We start from the raw sequence: 20,068 nt of genomic DNA, 5'->3' as shown, positions 1-20,068 counted from the left end.
TTTTAAACAAGCGGAGCACTTTGAGATCTGATTTCAGGGACACATACAACTACCAGGAAGGAAGTAGGCTGCTGAAACAGCCTTACTGAAAAGACCCAACAGAAGAAGGAAGTATTTAAAGAGCTGTCTTGATGAGTATTAATAACACACATGTTCCATAGCAGATTTTTTTTTAAAAAAGTCTTTATTTATTGACTACTTAAGATCATTTCATTATCACACAACCAATATTTTTAAAAAGGAAATTTACATAAAAATTCATGAAATATATTTACAGAAATACAAGAAGGATTAACCTCTTGACCTTTTCTTTTCTCCTCCACATCTCCCTTCTCTTCCCCTACATTTCCACTACATTCATGCACATATTCCATAAAGCAGTGAAAATAAATACCAGGAAAATTGACCTTTACTGCATTCACATCACAGGCTAGTCTGCAATACAAAAAAGAAATGGAGGTCCAAAACCTATATCCACAAGGTTTGTTCTCCTGGGCCAGGTGAAGGAGCAACCAGCCAGATGATGAGTATGGCACAGTAAGTGCAAATAGTATGGTAGCCTTAATGCAACTTTAAAATGGATGCGGCCAGCTACAAATAATTTAGGGAGTTAGGTGATGAAAATAGAGATCTTAAGAAATCTCACTATATCAGTAAAGCATTTGCTGGTGGGGAAGGGAAAGACTGTTATTGGAGAGGAATAAAAAGGGATTTAAAACACTGCTGGATTTTTACTAAAACAGTAACTAATACCAAATAATAATAATAATTTCTCCTCCAGGTACAGCACATTAACCAATGCGGAATGTGCGTGCACCTAAGGTTCCCAGAATCCCCCGATGCTGGGGTTCATACCCAATGACACGGCATGGCAAGGAATCCTCATTTGTGCCTTAGTCCAGGAACCACTTCTATCCAAACACAGGCTGAGAGAATGGTTCAAGGTTTCTGTTTTAAAGGAGTCATTCGGTTGGTTCTCCATAGTGTTCCAGAACACACTGTCCCGAAGTTTTACTAAACAAATGACACCCAAGAACAAGAAATACGCTACAAACATGCACCAATGGGACCTGAAGATTTCTTACTCTGCAATCCAGTGCTCTTTAGCACACAAGTATCTGAACCCTTTAACAGGGTCTCCCACTGAGGACAAACTAAATTCTAGTCTGTGAATCCACTTCATGGAGACAAGAAATGAGGAAGCCATTCATTTCCAAAGGCCTGAGACAATTGTCAGGATTCTTCACCTGATTGATCACTTCATAGTTCACTTCCTATAGATCCCCTCAAGATTAAAAGGGCACACACCTGGACATAAAGATGAGACTGGAGATCATTGCCTGAGCCAACAAGCATTTTCCAGAAAATGCAACTCCACTGTTAAAGCAGACACACACACACACACACACACACACACACACACACACATATATATATGTATATATATATGTGTGTATATATATATATATATATATATATATATATATATGAACTATATATATTTCACACAGTAATTAAAAATCCAGTATCTACTTCACTTGAGAGAGACTCTAAGGAGCTTCAGGGAGGTACAGTGGGTTAAATATCATCCAGTGAGCAAGACCACAGGCTGGGTGCCCTGGAAAACAGCAGTTTCTAATTTTATTTCATATCCTCCTAGGATAATATATCCCAAAATACTATGCATCTATAAGATGTATAAATTGCTGCAGTTTGTGGAGCCTATATTGGCTGACCAACAAATCCTTGCTGTGGGGCTACTGAGATATCTTAAACCAAACTGAGGACATTGCACTGGAATCCCACGACGATTCTTAAGTTTATGTATACTTATAGAAAACTGAAGTGTGTTGGAAGAATAAATTGAATTCTTCTTTGTGGCTGCTTCTAGGGAGGGGAATTTGGTTTGAAAAAAAAAAGCTTCTGTTTTTTCTTCTTCTAGATTGCTCACATTTTTTGTAGTTAATATGTATTGTTTTAGTACTAAAAATCCCTTTGTAAAAATTTTTTAAAATGCACTCCAATACTTGATTGCTTACTGAACTTGACACAAGGGATACAGCAGGCATTTAATATGTTGTTGAATGAATTAAAAGACTAAACATTAGGGGAGGATTGGCACATTCTTTGAGAATTATCAACTCTGCGGCTGGAAATAAAAGCAATTATTTTGTAGAAGGAGAAAAAAAATATTGGAGCACTCCAGTCTAATGAAAAAGCAAGAAAGGGGCTGGGGATGTGGCTCAAGCGGTAGTGCGCTCGCCTGACATGCGTGCGGCCCGGGGTTCGATCCTCAGCACCACATACAGACAAAGATGTTATGCCTGCCGAAAAACTAAAGAATAAATATTAAAAAATTCTCTCTCTCTCTCTCTCTCTCTCTCTCTCTCTCTCTCTCTCCACTCTCTCTTAAAAAAAAAAAAAAGAAAAGAAAAGAAAAAGCAAGAAAGTAAGGAATGAGGTTTACAAAAGCAAGTGGGGATCTTTGGAATTCTCATTTAAAAAAAAAAGTATTTAGAAAAAGCTCAGTGATTTTAAGGCCTTGTCAAACTACTGTTGGCATGAGGAAGCATCTAATACACAAAATAAGCAGAAACAGCCCACTGAGTCTGCAGTTATGCAATCAGTTGGTCGGGTGTCCTGACAAGTTCACAACCTGGGCCACTGGCTCCTCTTCCTTAGTATCGCCATGGATTCCACCCAAGAGCCAAACAAAACAAACAGAAGAGGGGAAATGTCAGGGAGCTTTGAAAATGTATCCTTTTTGGCACTTAGATTATTAATAGTCTGCCTTTTTTCTTTTTCTTTAAGAAAACCGTTTAGCAATTTCTAAAGAATGAAATACAAAGAATAAAAAGACAAACTGAAAAAAAAATGTAATCAGTCATTATTACTAGAATGTAGGACAGACAAAAATCTCCCATCCAAGAGTAGCCCTAATGCTTTTTGGCTCAAGAAAATGGCAACAGAGACTACCAACTGGCTTCCAGGGGAGGCCAGGAGAGGAAGCAAATGGGATGCTTCCTCTCAGGCCCACCCTGAGAAGAACCCAAGGCCCACCCTGAGAAGAACCCATGAAGATGGGGAGATGGGTCAGCCCAGAGGACTATGGCTCAGCCTCAGGCCAAGATTCTGGTCCATTCATTCAGCAATCATTTCCCATGAGAATTAAAGCTACTGCACACATGAATACACTTCTTGGGGGGGGCGGGGGACGGTTAGAGTAGTCTCTAATTTAGACTTTATTTCCCTGAGAAATGATAGAGCACTTAAGTGCTTTTCTCACAAGAATTGGTGGTTCAACGCTGAACTACAAGTTTTCTCAGTCTTCAAGTAAGAAGTAACCCACACCAGATGTTACCTAGCATTGAAGTAAATGTAAACACATTACTTTGTCAATTTTCACAGTTATTGCCAATGATGACAGTCAATAGGAAAAATCTGCTTGTGGGATCTGGAAGACCAGATTCCTTCTAGCATAAGTGCATCTGTCAATCAGATACTGCTGGGTTGTTGTATATATTCTTGATGAGCTCAAAAGAAGAAGAGGGTGTTCAATTAGCTGTCCTTGTCAACGCTTGGTACTTATCATGAAACAAACTTAGTTGTTTTGACAGTTTTTTCACTCCTGGATGGAGGAATGGCGGATAGATCTGTGGTAATCCTCTGGACTGCTAATGTGTTCTGGTAAATCATAGCCCCTTAGGAAATGTCCGCTGTTTTGTTGAGCAAAATAATATAGTTGTCTGGCTAGCAGAGGTTCCACCTAATAAGATATTTAAAAAGATATTACTGAGATATTCTTTTTAACATCATGCAATTGGCTTATCATGAAATAACACTCAAATCCTAATGGTTAAATTCTAAATAAGTCTAAAGTTATATGCTATAACACATCAAAGCATTTCATATTTGGAGCTATCTGAATTTTTCTTAGTTCTTATATAGAGCAACATGTAAACCGAATCTACATAGTTCTGGGTTTCAATTGAGACTAAAGTTAAAGATGATACTTTCGAATCAACTACACTTGCAATTTACAGATTTACATTTAGGAATGTACATTATCTGACAAAATAATCAAATTAATAAGTCAGGTAAATTTCAGGATAATGTAAGCTAGTGAATTTGTTTTTCCACCATTGCTCTTTGACAGGGTGAAGGGATTATTCTGAATGACTTAAGATTTCATTTTGAATAATTCTAAACCAAAGGTAAAGGAAAACAACAACAACAACAAAAAAAAACAACAGCCGCAGACTGCCTTTATGGGAAAAGAGAGGCTAATTTGCCCCAGATTGACATAGTTTAGTTATTAGTGTGAATCATATTCACCAGAACCAAAGTCAATAGTCAGCTTTTCCTGACTTTATAGAATTTAAGACAAGATGAAAGCTCTCATCAATTTTGCTATTTTCTATTAAGTTGAACCATTTTGATATTTGCTATACAGTCACTTGCATAACTCCTTTGTAAGTAACTGAAATGAATTAAGTCCATAATCAAAAAGTAGATTCATGTATATCTTCCCTTTATGGGTCAGACAGTACCATTTTGAGGGGTGTCTTGCCTGGGCAACCACCTACTCTAGGCCATTCCCTTCATACATCCTGCAAATCAGATCCATGTAGTATTTTAACCTCTACTCTTTAAATGTTGCTTATCAAGACCAGGTTTACTTATTTATTTATTAACACTCTCTATTGAAAACAAGAGATATTAGTGACTCTATCATTAGCATATCAATCACTGGAGATAATTCATGAGAAAATTCTAAAGTCTATGGGCTTATATTTTGGTTAGTTGGTTGGGTTTTACAATAAAGAAGGGAGATTCATATGTTCAGGATTAGAGGTGTTTTACTTCAATTTCTTTTTCAGTACTGAGGATCAAACCCAATGCCTTGTACATGCTAGGCAAGCTCTCTACCAGTGAGCTACACCCAGAGCCCTCAATTTTCAATTCAAAATATCATCTCAGAGCTAAAAATTTCATCTGAATTGGTATTGTGGAATGTAACATTCTTCCTGGTAATATCTGGGTGTGTAGTAATGTAACTTTTCATATTCAAGCATCTTAGTATTCAAGATGATTTTCTATGATGAATGAATGTTAAATGCTATCTATATAAACCTGTGTTCTTTTTTTATGAAACAATGTTTACTTGCCACAGTGACACTCCTCTTGCTGTGATCCCATAAAGAGGGATCAATCTACTTGGACTTCTTGAAAGATATACCCTCTTTCAAATAGCACATATTCATAATCAAATAATTCCCCCCAAATCTAGAAGTAAAGGGGCTTGGGCAACATTTGGAGGGGACCTACAAAATACACAAATGAAGCCCGTCATGGTGGCCCACACCTGTAATCCCAGTAGCTTGTAAGGCTGAGGCAGGATTGTGAGTTCAAAGCCAGCCTCAGTAACTTAATGAAGCCCTAAACAACTTATAGTGAGACCTATCTCAAAATAAAACATATTTTTAAAAAAAGGGCTGGGCATGTGTCTCAGTGGTTAAGTGCCCCTGGGTTCAATCTCTGGGACCTAAATAAGTAAAATTTAAAAGATACACAGATGAAAGAAAGCTTCCTAAATGGAGAAAAATTTCTCTCTCTAGGGAAGATCCACTAACCTGGCAGTATTTTTAAAGTCCTATTAGGCATGGAGAATTTTGAAGGGCAACTTTGAGTATCAATACTTAAAAATCCCTATAAAATGAGAGTATGACAATTTGAAAAAGAAAAAAAAAAAAGATGGGACAAGTAGAGCCCTTGGTCTGAGCTTTGTGCCCTGGTTCTGTGATGAGTGGGTCTCAAGGGTGGAAACAGCACGTGGTTCCTTGGGCTTTGCTATGCACTGGACCATGCTTCCTCCTCTATTTTAAGGGTTCCACTTATTTTCCCAGGTGGTTTGACATTTACTTTTCAGATTTCTCTAAGTAGCACTTTGCCCTCAAGAACGGGAAAACTCATTAAATGATGATGTAACTGCAGACTCACGTGAGCCGTGATGAGCTTCCTTTGCCTCTGAGGGTCTGGAAACTCCTCCCCGAAGCACAGGGTCACTTGGAATCTTGGCAGGGGACGGCCATGGTGCGCGAATGCTTGCAGCTCTGAGAAACCCACAAAAGCAAACCAGGTTAAACAGGAAGTAAGGGCTTTCTGTGATTCTTCACTATGAGAAGAACAGTCACTCTTCATTTCCCTAAATAGGGTTCCTTATCATGCAGACTCCAGAAACAAAATCGCATGTACAAGTTCACATATGTGTGTGTTTCGTCATTTTTTCTCCATTCTTTCAGGGGATTATGGCCTAAGCTGAAGAGCATCGCTGTGCAGCACCAAACCCATCAGGATGCAAGTGGTTGAAGAGAGGAGAGAAGGAGGGTGAAGAAGAAAATGAAATGTCATGAAAATGAAATGTCATGTTGAAGCAAAAGAATAATGTCTTATACAAAGAAGACAGTTTCATTTTTTTAAGAAAATCAGAATGTTTCAACATCCCAGAATTATTTTAAAAACTCATGCCTTGACTATGAAAGAGACATTAATCCAGTGTCTGTGCTACTGGTGACATCTCCGTGGCTCAGACACTTGCTAACAGCAGCTTGTCCCACTTGGCACTAGGTGTGAACCCCAAACTGTGGAACTCTGAGCAGACATGGTGATGTTCCACTGGCCGCCCCTTTTGTGGATATACATATTCTGAAGCCACTGCTCCTATCTGAACAATATAAAACAGATAGGAACACTGTTGGAAAGACATGTGTCCAGGGTTGGGGTGTGGCTCAGTGGTAGAGCACTTGCCTAGCATGTACAAGGGCCTGAAGTTTGATCCCCAACTCAGCCAAAAAAAAAAAAAAAAAAATTAAATGAAGAATTTTTAACAAAGAAAAGAAAGACATGCGTCAAATCATCCAGTCCCTGGCATTAACTCTTTTCCCCTTACCCAGACTCAAAGAAAAACTCTAGAGTTTAATGTCATGTTTGGAAAAAAAAAAAAAAAAAAGTGAATTTACACAGGAGCTGTTAAGGCTGCTGCAGAGCAGCAAAGCAATGCATCCTTATCAGATACACACCCTTAGGCCATGCCTTTCGGGACTGTCCCTAAGCAGGGTACAAATCCTGAATGGGTAGATATCAAAGATTTCCACTGCTCTCTGCAACTAAGGTTTCTAGCTAACTCACACAACTATTTTAACTTCCTGCTCTGTTTTTTCCCCCTTTCTTCTTCCAGAATTCTAATCAAACTCAACTGACTTAGTCAGAACGTGTAAAACACATTCACACTGTTGTGGCCTGGGAGCACACCTACACAAGTTAATCAGAGTGGCAAATTGGCACAATTCTCTGAAAAAGTCATGCCTCAAATGATTACTAATACAAGAATGTTCAGTGGGAATCCTTAATTATGCAGAAGCTGGTCTGCACAGCTGCAGTTTTAAAGTTCACAGCATCCTTCCTGAACTTCAATGAACCTCAGAGGCTGCAGTGGACAAAAAGCACAGGCTTCTGTTACAAAGGAAGACAAAAAAATTTTTTTAAAAAGGACGATTCTTGCTCACAGATAAATATGAAATATGAAATTCTAGGCAAGAAAATTCACATCCTCAGGACACCTACTCTACTCTTGCTCCAGCTTCTTATCTGTGGCCACCTCTCACCTGTCAGCTCTGACTCAAAGTGTACCTTACAGCTCACAGTGAAGACATTCCACCTCCCTAAAACAGGCATGGCAAGAGGAACTGAGAGAAGCAAGTGCCATTTTTTTCCAGGATGCCTTAATTAGAAAGCCCTCACCCTGGGGTAGCCTCTGAATCTAAAGATGCCAAGATCTGCCATCTCTTAGGAAAACCCAACCTAGGGAGCGCCAGCCTTCCAGGATACATGACCCTTCAGACTACAAGATGGACATAAGAGATATAGACAGGTGCCTGTCAGAGGCTCATTGTATTTCCCCTGCCCGTCACCATGAATACCATGCCAGACCCAAGACAGTGAGGATGGTCCGGCCTGGAGACATTTCTGCTCTTAGATCAAGGGGTATCTCAACCTCATGTGTCTTCTTCATCATCCCACAGCTACCTCAGACAAACAGAGATGGTGCTTCCTCTTCCTTGTGTCCCACCTCTGTGGGAAGGGTGATTACCTAGGGATATATTTGTTTTGGGCATCAAAAAAGAATTTGGATGGGTTTATACAAATTTGGGCCTCTTTAATGGAAAGGTCATGTAAATGGCACATAGGTGAGATAGATATATATATATATATATATATATATATATATGCATATATGTACATATACACATGTGTGAATTTTAATATATTTATATTTTAATATATTTATGTGTCTTTACATATATATTTTAATATAAATTACATATACATTATTTATATATATTTATATTTTTTTTTCAAGAGGCAGGTTCAGCATTTGGCAATCCACTACTTCTGAATACATATCCAAAGGAATGAAATCAGTATGTTGAAGAGACATCTATGCTCCTATATTCACTGCAGATTATTCATAATAGTCAAGATAAGGAATGACCTGTCCAACAGCAGATGGATAGAGAAAATGTGGCATACTTATACAAAAGAATACCGTTCAAGCATAAAAAAAGAATAAAATCCTGTCATTTGTGACAACATGGATATGCCTGGAGGATATATTAAGTGAAATAAGCCGGGAACAGATAAGACCAAGAACCACATGGCCTCGCATATATGTAGAACCCCAAATAGCTGAACTTACAGGAATAAAGAGTATAATTGTGGCTAAGAAGCTGAAGGAGGGGAGGGAGATGGAGGTAAAAGGACACAAAATTTCAGTTAGGAGCCCTAAATTCAAGAGGTTCATCGTATAGCACCGTGACAATAGTTAATTATGGTAGCTGAACTGTACTCTTTCCTGAATTCAACTATTTCAAGTATACAATGTACTTGAAGTTTTAAGTAGAGTTTGCACCACCAAAAAAATGACAGGTATGTGAGGTACTATCTATGTTAACTGTCTCAATTTAGCCATTTTATAATGCGAACAAATTTCAAAACAGTGGGCCAGGCAGGGGAATATGCTTGGTGAAAAGGAAGAGGCACTTTAAAAAACAAAGACAGGAGGTATTTTGAAAGGGGGGCCTAGTGGAAGAATAAGTTTAAGATAAGGTAAGAGAAGAACAGCAAGGAGTTGGCAAGCAGAGCAGCCCTCCTGTCCCCAAAGCATCCTCCATCTAGACAACAAATAGAACACTGTATGAGGCCCCCACAACGACATGTTCAATGATTTCCCAAAAATCCACCCAGGGCTATTTTAACTGACATGAAATCAAAACTAGGAAAAGAAAACACACTGGTTCTGGAAAATATGATTAGAAACACTCATGGGACAGAGAAAATACAAAACCTTCCCATTATTTCCCCCTTGACCAATCAATTCAGTACACTCCTATCCTTGGTCCCACCTGCAGGGCGGCATGTGCTTAAGGATGACACATCTCATAACCAAGAACAGTAGGCTTCTAACCTTCACAGTTTTTTCTAAGAACCCGGAAACATCACCAATTAAGCTTATTAAGATCACCCAGCCCAAAAAACGGAACCTTGTTAAGAGGTGACTACTGTTGAAAACCAAAACCCTGAGATATCAGCCTGAGCCACTGTCCACCTGGGCCTTCTCATCCAGACGTTCTTTGACAATGAGGGGAACAGATGATAGAGGCAGAGATGACCTGTGAACCAGTCAAGTAACCTATTCTGGAACAAAGCCCACTGGGCTCTGGGGCTAACAGGAAGAAGAACTCTGCTTGGGGTAGGAGGCACCTGTCATTTCTGACTCCTGCGGTCACATGCCACCACTACCTCCATTCTAGAAGACATAAAGTGCATTACCTGACAGAAACTGCTGCGTGTCAAAGAGCTTGCAGGTCTGATCTCTCTCCAGTTTGTTGGGCCGGTCGCTGCACAGTGCCAGGGGCCCGTCCCAGTAGATCCTGCTCTGGCATAGTCTTTTGGCATAAAGTCCATCTGGAGCCATCCAGAGGACCACACCCCTCTCCAGGTGGCTCAGCAGCTTCTCAATGTTCTTCCTCTGCCCATTGTCCTCTGGGTAGGGGAATAGGACCTGGTCCAGGTTGCTGGCATCGTAGGTGTGTCCATGGGAGATTCTGCAGCCTTCAGGGCTAGATGTGGTCAGCTCCTTTACCAGGATTTCCCGGTAGTACAGGCAGATATGCAGTCGACAGTCTGCAAATACAGAGCTCAGGAGTCAGTGCTATCAGACCCACCAATCAACTTGCCCCAAACAAAGCATATTGGGTAGAATATGAATGTCCCAAGATGTACCACGAACAAGTATATTTCAGGGTCAAGAATATCTAGGAAATGCTGCGTGTCTTTCTCTCATTGCTGAAGATTCCCAGTGAGCATGTTTTACTTAGAGAAGCCCTCAGAAAGACACCTACTTAATTTGTCTAACCCAGAAGCTTCCAAATATATGTGGCCATGGATTCTTTTTTATTTCAAGAGCTGGAGGAGCATATCCTTCATTAATTTTCTGCAAAATATGTTTAAGTGATAGCTGAAAGCCTCTCTGTTATGAAGTTACAAATTCTAGGCTGGTGATGCAGCTCAGGTTGCTTAGCATTTGAGAGAGACCCTAGGGTCAATTACCAGAACCACAAAAATTAAAATATCTTAAAAGAAAGACTTACAAAGTCATGTTTTTTAGATGAAGTTGATTATGATACTGATGACCATGTTTACATCTAAAATACTGAGTCATGTGTCACTGAAAGAGAATTCATCTTTAAGTAAATCAATTTTGACTTTGGAGGAGTTGAACAATATGTTTAATTTCTACTAGCAAAAAACAAACAAATGTTTGTTTGTGAGTGTGTGTGTGTGTGTGTGTGTGTGTGAATTTTTAAAAAAAAGCAATTACGTCCAACATCTGAAACTTCCTAAATTATTAATATGACATTTTTTTAGGTAAATATATATACATAGACACTTTGAAGCATCAGCAGGAAGGCCCTAAGTGTAGTGATTCCTAAGTGATAGAACGTGCTTTTCACTTTCTTTTTTTGTTTTTCTAATCTTGAAATTAGTTTTCTACAGTGGGTATGTACTTCTTTTATCATAAAATTAATTCTTGTGGCAAAAAAAAGAATCTAGGCTGGGGAGGTAGCTCAGTGGTACAGCACTTGCCCAAAATACACAAGGCCCTGGATTCAATCCCCTGCACAGCAATTTTTTTAAAAAAGGAATCAACGAAAAAAAATTCTCTAAGAGCCAATAGTTAATGTAAAATCTGCTTAAATTCCTTTAAGCTTTGCATTTTTTTAAAAAGAACTCTAAATCTGTGCTTTTTGAAACTAAAAATTATTTCACTTACAAAAGTTTTACTGCTTTCAGAACCCTCTTTAGAACACCACCCAAAAGGTTAAAGGACCCAGTTAGTTTTGCAAAGGGTTCCTTAAATAAAATATAAGAGGGCAACGCAGGCAGGAGACAGCTACCCAGAGGTGACTGCCTGGGATTTAACAATGACTGGGAATTATAGTTCTCTGATAAATGTATTCAAGGTTGATAATTAATCTGTATTACGCATACCAAGAAAAAAAAAAGGAACCCACAAAACCCTCTTATTCCTCAAAGGTAGAGTTTGATTCTTAACCCACGTCACTGTCTCCTCAATTTCTGCCACTGTCAACAGACTGAGTAAGGTGGTGCACGGATGAGAGTGGGTGTTGGCCATTGCAGGTGACTGGCAGGGCAGGTTTCATTTCATTTAATGTCATCAAAAATCACAAGGTTGCAGAGATATAAATAGCTGTTTATTTCCTACTCCTCAGGCACCCACACAAGTCTGAGGTGCTCAGAAAAAAATCTGAAAGACTCTAAAAACAAATACAACTCTTGCTGCTTAGAACTGGCTCCTCCTAAAGGGGATCCTCAGTTATTCATGAGCATCTCAGAAGAAAGGCACACACCTCCCTGAGAACTTCAGAACTGCCAGGAACTAGGCAGTAACACTGCAGCTTTTCTGTGAACAAGGAAAGCGCCTCAACTCTGGTCTCCTGAATCTTTAGAAGTTAGTTTGTATTTTCTGTCACTGACTTTTAAAGATATCAGAGGACAAGGTGAGAACTCTGAAGCTTAAGCTATTTATTTTTAATGTAAGTACAAATTCCATTTAAAAACAATTAAAATATTATCTAAAGAATAAATGAACATAGACAAAGAGTCATGAAGCATCTTCCTTAAATAGCTACACTCTCTGTGTGTAGGAATTCTTTAGAAATGCAAGTTTACAAATCAGATTGAATCCGTATTTGTTTGGAAGTCCTATCAAAGTTCAGAGGAAGACCAAAATGTGCATTCCTTCTGGACATACGAAACATCATGAGACCAGGGGCTAGAACCAATGTCCCCAGGAAGCAAGTCAGGGACAACAAGTTTGCAGCTAAACATAAAAGAAATTAACAGCTTTTTGAAATGAGAAGCTTTTATATTTCCTAAGAAAATGTTCTACATTGTGAGAATGTCAGCTGATAGGGGACTCTCAGTAACGAAAAACAAGTATTTGCATATTCCTGGAAATTTGGAGAGGTGCCGTCGGAGAAATTAAAATGCTTCCATTCAACCTGTGTTTGGATCTGTATCAGAATGACAAGCTAGCTGGCTTTCTAATAATGTACCTTATTCACTTCAGAGTCCTCAATGTCTGGTGATAACATGTGTCCACACCTACTCCTGACTCAAGAGGGCCCAAACAGATGTCTAAATCCCCACCAAATCTACCCAAAGGTGAGTGGAGCCAGCAGCAGAGACTGGCCTCCTGCAGGTGCCTCCAAAACCCAACATTGCACTCACCTGAGAGCGCCAAGGCTTCAGCAGACCTTATGCTTGGCTCTATGGGGATTCCAGGAGCCTGGGACTCAGGTGGGGCACAAGCATAAAAGGTTCCTGTCACCTGGCAACCTGCATTTACAAATAAAAATCAGATGTCTAAACACAGAGTCCAATAATTAGGAGGCCACCTGAGTGTGCAATGGAGTATGGAGTGGAGTCACCTTCTAACCCAAATCCAATAGGTTCAAAGCAAGCACCCTCTGATGCAGGGCACATACTCATGAGGCAAAGACAAGCCAAAGTCCAATAGAAAAAAAGCAAGTCAAAGGAGGTATGAGCCATTGTACAGCCTGAGAAGAAAACTCAGACCTCTCTCTCTTATTCATAAATAGGGAAAGTGAGGCTCAGAAGGAGATTAAAGGATTTGACCCTGTTCACAAAGCAAGTTCATGGCTGACTGAGAGATTAGGTCTGCCTAAGTTTTGATTACCAAAGACCCAACTAGAAACTAGCAAATGTTTAGTTCATATTTATTTTACTAGCTACTTCTGGGTTCAGGAGAAAACTGAACCCATCTCCTGCCAGCCCAGTAGCGATGTGTCACATTAAAAACATAGAGAGAAAGAATATGCTGGGATGGGGATGTTGCTCATTAGTACAGTGCTCTGTCACTGAGTAGATCCCAACACCACAGATACAAAGGAAAAAAAGAGAGAGAGAGAAAGAGAAAGAGTATGTCACAGAACCTAATTATGCTAGCAGTTCAATTATTGTTACCCATGCTTAGAAATATGTCTAGACATTCCATTTTTTTTTCCCAGTTCAAAACATTGCCTCGTGTTGCCATGCTTATTAGTTCAACAGAGTCTGATGCATTGGATACAAGTCTGAATTTCAGAAACCAGTTTAATGTTAGCCGATTCTTCACCTACAGTTTGAAAAATCAACCTTTGCTGAATATCACTCTTAAAAAGCCAATATAATTGAATCCCAAGTTTTTCTTTAAAGAACATGCTACTCAACAGACTTTATTCAGTACCAAAAGCCAAGAATGACTTGAACATGCCTGGAAAATCAGGGAGGGAAAGACCAAATTGTAAAAGAGTAAATATTCCCAGAAAACACAAAAGGATTGGTGTGTGGACCCATCTCATGACTTCTACTTAAATAACTAACTCAAAATTCCTAAAAGCTAGCATTTTGCTGCATTGAACGTACTTTGTGAAATTTTCTCTGCACATAGCTAATGAGTGCTTCTGCTGAAAGATTTCACTTTTGATGCCCAAGGAACCCCTGTAGTCACAGGAACACATCTAATCCAAATTACACAAGTCTTTTGGGACCCAATACTAGGCAGACTCCTGTAAAGACACTTTAGGGTTTTGTTTGTTTGTTTGTGGTGTTTATCCATTCTCTTCTTTTATCATCTTTAAAACCAAGAACAGCTCCAACGAACATAATTACTCTTCAAGGGACATAGAGTAATCTCCCAGTGTCCCTGCAGAGGAGAGGATCTGGGCATGACTGTAGTATGCCCATTTTACAGATGGGTAAACAGAAACAGACTAGTGAGATTATGTGACCTCAGTCAGCTAAGAGAAAATTCAGGAGGTGAGATGGCCAGAATCTATCCCCCGCCCCCCCCCCTTTTTTTTTTTGCCTAAGTTTACAAATAAAACTTAAGGTTACTCAGGATGAAAAAAAATGTTAACCCATTAACCAGATAATTTAAAAATATATAGATGACCATTTTGATATATGACCTCCCCTGTCTTATATACAAGGTTGGATTTGGGCTTAGGATATCTGACATTGAACACCAGCCCTTTACTCTTACTGAGTGACTTGGGCACATTATTTATATTCTATGAGTTTCCATGATCTTCTCTGTTAAAAAAGTGGGGGGCAGTTTTTGCTACCTGGAATAATCTCTGGGGTATTTAAGGCCCCACATAGGGTTATGCCACGTGGGTCCTGAAAAATCTGGTTCTGAGGAGCTTAGCATCCTATAGGACAGAGAAACCGCCCCCCGCCCCTCCTATCTGATACACGTGAAATCTTTCTAGCAATCTCTGAGAAGGGGAAAGCCCTATGGTGTTGCTCAGGACAACCACCCGGAATTCCCCACGGACACATGTCTAGGTCTGCTCTTCTGTCAAATGCCCTGGCACATGCCTTACCATTTTCACAAGCTGGGCCTTGCCAGTGATGGCTACGGGGACCAAACGTCATTGGACACTGATACGGGATTTCTGGGTGAGGCTGATCGGGGACATAATCCCTCCAGCTTCGATCATGGGGTGGCATCATGTAGTTATGAACCTGCTAAAGGAACACAAGAGGGGTTGAGATGAAAAACATTGGCATGGGAAAAGGGGGTGCTTTTATATCCTCCCAAACTCTCAGGGAACCCCTTCTTCGGCCAGCAGCCAAATCATTTTATCATTCGAAAAGACTGGAGTGAGCTGTTCATTACACTAGGTGGAAAACAGTCACAGAAGTTCAAAAAGCACAATGAAGACAGTGTTGTAAAGCGATGATTTATCTAAGGCTTCATCATATGGTTAAGACTGGCACCAAAAATACTGCAAGGAAATTTGCCTTCTTTTACCCACTAAAGTGAAGAAAACAGAGCTGTAATTCAAATCAGGAAAGCCTACAGAGATCAGCTGCCCTGTGGTTTCACATGATAAAGCACAACTTCCAAAATCTTCAACTACTACAAAAGGTCTGGTTCCCAGAAGATTTGAGAATCAATAGAAGAAGCCTATTCTAACAGACAAGACACACCCAAGCTCTCCTATTTAAACTAACTGGTAATCTAGGCTGTGTGGTGAGACATTCACTTAGCCACCAAGAAAATTTGTTTAGCTGTTGGACTTGTCAAGGAAAACATGAAGTCCTGCTGTTTTGTGTTTCTTCCCCTCTGTGTGGGGCCAACACACAGACCCAGGCTGGACTTCCAGAGGCTTAGTGCCCTCCCCTGTACCTGGGCCTGGAGTGGAGTATAAGATGCCGGCATGGGGTAGGGGTGGCTCATGGTCATCTGTGGGTCCTCCAGGGTGAGCTGCTTTGCTCCTGTGTGTTTGAGGAAAAGAGAAATGGTACAGAGTGAAAAAAGGAACTGATTCAACTAAACGTCAAATCTTGGAAAAATACCTGAGGCTTTAGTTCTTAGAATGCATAGCACACAGTGTTGACAAATAAGGCATTTTTAGCAATTCCCTTGGGCAGTTCATATTATTTGAACAGATGTCAACAAGATCTGACATATGTATGACAGGTAGAGAAATAAATGAGATCCATGTGCTAACGTGCCTTGGGACCAGCTAAGGGGCTCTTCTGGTGAGATATATCCCAGGTGGGGTCATGATTTGTATAAACTGCAGATTTCTGGGCTCTGCTCTGGACATACTGGTCAGAATCTTGGAAAGAATTGTCCAGGAATCTGACTCAGTAAGTACCCCAGCTGACTATATTATCCTCTAAAAGTGGACCTTTTTATTACTGTAAGCAGTAACAATTTAAGGATGTTCCATATGCTTTCCTTTCTGGAAAATGCCACTTACCAAAGTCTATTAGATAAGTAAAGTTTTAATGGGTCTTCAAGTTTGGAAATTTGGTTCATACTATAATTGAATGGACTAATTGGTAAACACACAGTTGAAGTGTGTGCACACACATTATGTTACAGGGTTAGAGCCTGAGAAATTATCCCTTAGTAACATCACAAGGTTTTCAACTTATAACCCAGAGAACTTGGGGAAGGAGCCTGCTGGGCTTGACCATGGGACAGGAGGCAGCAGGCTATATAAAAGCAAAAATAGAAAGTGACCTTCAGAATGAAATTAAGGCATTATAAGTATCAGGCTGCCTCTATTCTGTGACCCAAATTCAGGAAAGCCCCTACCTTTTTTGGCTCCCTCAGGAACAATCCTGTACACTTTGTATGGGTCAGAGATATCCAGCTGGCTCCTCTCAACCAATTCCTCAAAGTCATTGCTCTTGTTCAAAGCGCATCGCAAACGTGTCTTCCAGGTAGGAGGGTCTGGTTTATCAATGCCTTCTCGGAACTTTCCTTTAAACAGAGCCCAAGCCTGGTGGGAAAGAACGAAGAGAATGAAAAGTCAATTTCTTTCTTTTTTTTAAAAAAAGAATCTTTCTAAAAGAAAAAAAAATGTTGCTTAGTGCTTCAGATTTATACTGTTGCTCAAAATGTGAACGGTAATGACACCAGGTGTCCTCCAGGTAAAATATTCTCACCTAGAACCCTACCATTGTCAAATTGAAGGTGAGTGGTTTCAACATTTCTGGGTGTTTATAAAAGGTGGGATGAGGCTTGGAGGCCCCTGAAGTAAGTGTGGCTGAGATTAGGGACAGAGCTGTGGAGGATTAAGTCCCCACAGGGTACATCTGGACAGTCACAAGGTCTGAAGTACTCTGTGAACAAATTCCCAGAGGAAGTCCCCTTCCCCTCCCTGCCCACAGGTGGGGGCTGGGTCTCACAGTTCACCGAGTAAAGTGCTCTAGGGGAAAGCAGTCATGAACAGGGGCACTCACACAGAAAGAAGGAGAGAGAGAGAGAGAGAGAGAGAGAGAGAGAGAGAGAGAGAGAGAAATTTCCAGAGCCAGACAGAGATACCCTGAGACAGAAAGTGAGAAACAGAGATGGATGCATCCAAAGACAGCTAGAACCAGAGAGCAGAGACCAAAGGGGTGGGGGAGTGGGAACCAGAGAAACTCAGAGAGAAAAAAGTGAAACAGACAGAAAAACAGGGAGACAGATAAGAGCACCCACAGATGCACAGAGTCAGAGGCTTACACTGACCAAAGGAGACAGGGATTTGGAGATAGGGCCTGAGATTTGGATGAAAACAGAGAAAGGCACAGAGAAGCAACCCAGAGCCCTCTAAAGGCTGCCTCCTTCAAAGATATCCCTACTCTGGAGCCCTCTGACTGACTCCCTGGGAATTGCTCATGCCACTTGCTCAGGATTGGGGCCAAGTTCCCCATTTAAGCAATCACCTGAGAACTTCAAAGCTCCAGCCACTGATCCCGCAGGGCTCATCCCATTCTGTCACCCCTGCCAGTCCCTTTCTTTGAAAACCGCTGCACTGGGGCCACTGACTGGACTCTCCATGGAGTCTGGGTCAAAGACTAACTGGCCTCTTTGCCACCCTCCCCAAGCCTGCCCACAAGATTCCCGCGTTCAGGTGACCTTGAAGAGGGCGGCGTCCTCCTCGCGGTTATAGTCCTGCTTGCCCGCGTGCTTCCACGGGATACGGAAGATGCTCTTCTCTTCGTTCTCCCACACAAGCCCCGGGTACTTGCCGCTGTCGATTTGGTCAATCAGCCACTGGCGGAGTTTCCCGTTGCCGCAGCTCACCGCACTCATGCCGAACTCTCCACCTCGGCCGCCGCCCTCTAGGTTCATACCCAGTTTGCCGACCACCGCCCTGGAGCTCACCCAGAATTCGCCTCCCGTACTGGCTCCACGCTGCAGGGGAGAAGAAAGCTGCCCTTCAGCCACCGCCGCACAGCGCTCGGACACCCAGTCCTGAACTCTTGGCAGTGACCACGCTGTGAAGCGCGTGCGTGCAATGTCAGTGTCACCCAAGTCCCCTAAGGTACCTTTGCGACAGGCCCCGGAGCATCCCCTTGGCGCGCACAGTTCTGCGGCTTCCTGAGCGCGCGCTCCGTGAAGCCCGTCTGCTCACCCCACCTTCCAGCACTCTATTAATTTAACTCATTTCACATCCCCAAGGCTCCCCACGTACACAACTTTTCGCACGCTCCTAAATCCAGTTGCCACCAGTCTTGACAATGCGTTTGCCCGCTCACCTGTCGTTTCCGCTGCTCTCTGCTCGCTCCCAAGCCATTTCCACCTCATTTTCCCCTTTACTATTAGTTTCCACTCTTTTTTCACTCCATTCACACCCCCCTTGGTGGTTCCCATGCGCGGAGGACCTCGCACGTGGCTGTCCCCTGTTCGGGGTTTCCAGGTGCATAGCACCTGCTTCTCCCGCCGCTCCACACCCCCACCCCGTTTTCTTCTCCCGCAACCTTTAACTCTGTCCTTCAAATAACCCTAGCTCTCTACAGTCAACCAGGATTAAGTGGGCCCCCTGAGCAACAAGTGGAGAAGAGTGTGTACTATTGGAGGAGCGCAGCCCAGCAGCTGGAGATTCCCGCGCGTTGACAGTCAGAATGATACCCAAACCAGTAAGGGAGAGTTGGGACAAGAAGGGTCCCAGGGAAGGCGAGGCCAGCTCCTGTGCCTGGGAAGCGAAGGAGTGCACTGAGCAGGGGTTGAGGCGGTAACGCTCAGGCCTCCCAGCTGCCCAAATTTGGAGCTCCTCCTTCCTCATCAGCCCGGTAGTTACACGCTGACTGTAGTTGAGTTTGGGACCCTTAAGAATGAGATTCAGGGGAAGGAGCCAATAGGGTCAGGGGTTGTCCTCCCGCGGAGGAGCCTGCTGCTCCGTGTGGTTTCCTTTGACCGCTCGGCCTCAGCCATTCCTGGATCCCGGACAGTCCCGTTAGCTCATCTGGTACCGCGCGTGGCACCTCCAGGGCGCAGGTCGGGCTGACCAGCTAAGTGGCAGTGGGGTCCAGGATCTGAGAGAGCCCGCAGCAAGACAGGCAGTACAAACTCCCTGGGTCCGGTGCAGATGGGGTGGGAATCTGAGCTCCCTAACTTGGCCCCGCTCCCTTCCCCCTCCAAAGCTGGGATCCCCTGCGTAGCCTTGAGATGGAACCCGGGACTTCTAGTTTGTGCTCCCTGCCCTCTCAAGCCAGCCTCACACTTCTCTTGACCCACTCCAGTCCTTACCTCTCCCGGTACTAGGAGCTGAGGGCAGCGGTGTGTCCCAAGTTCAAGTGGTGAAACTAAGAGAGTGAGGTGAGAAAGAGGAACTTTATAGAGCTTGAAAGCCGCGCTGGGGGCGGGGCGGAGGCGGGACGGGGGAGGCTCCGCCTGCGGCGCGGAGGGGGGCGCCTGGCTAACGGGGACCGAGCCCGGGAGGACGAGCCCCGGCTTCTGGATGGAGGCGAGGGGCAGCTGGTGACCCGGTTGGGGACTCTGGTGGCTCTCCGCGACCCTCTGCTCATCTAGTCGGAGAGCGCACTTGGAGCCTGGAGCGTCCGATCTCTGGGACAGTCACTGCGGACCGTTTCCCGCGAAGGGCGAGGCGCGAAATGGGGATCTCACCTCCCC

The 20,068-nt window shown here is 42.5% G+C and overlaps 1 protein-coding gene across 3 annotated transcripts; it reads right to left on the bottom strand.

Moving 5' to 3' along the window:
- Window positions 1–204: 204 nt before the first annotated feature.
- Window positions 205–19,732, bottom strand: Irf4 (interferon regulatory factor 4). Of its 3 annotated transcripts, none has more exons than XM_076857839.1 (9): window positions 19,685–19,732; window positions 18,071–18,349; window positions 16,763–16,949; window positions 15,842–15,930; window positions 15,033–15,177; window positions 12,874–12,981; window positions 9,889–10,242; window positions 6,001–6,113; window positions 205–3,766 (listed from the first exon to the last, which is right to left on the bottom strand). In XM_076857839.1, the coding sequence occupies exons 2-9, from the start codon at window positions 18,284–18,286 to the stop codon at window positions 3,623–3,625; spliced, it is 1,356 nt and encodes a 451-aa protein (XP_076713954.1). In that variant the 5' UTR covers window positions 18,287–18,349; window positions 19,685–19,732; the 3' UTR covers window positions 205–3,622. The 3 variants fall into 3 exon arrangements, with proteins under 3 accessions (XP_076713954.1, XP_076713955.1, XP_076713956.1); XM_076857840.1 differs by having other exon boundaries at window positions 15,033–15,174; XM_076857841.1 differs by lacking the exon at window positions 12,874–12,981.
- Between the last annotated feature and the right edge of the window lie 336 nt (window positions 19,733–20,068).

The sequence above is a fragment of the Callospermophilus lateralis genome, chromosome 6, assembly GCF_048772815.1.
Source record: "Callospermophilus lateralis isolate mCalLat2 chromosome 6, mCalLat2.hap1, whole genome shotgun sequence".
NCBI lineage: Eukaryota > Metazoa > Chordata > Mammalia > Rodentia > Sciuridae > Callospermophilus > Callospermophilus lateralis.
Note: the sequence above shows the minus strand (reverse complement) of the source record. Positions and strands in the feature narration are given on the sequence as shown.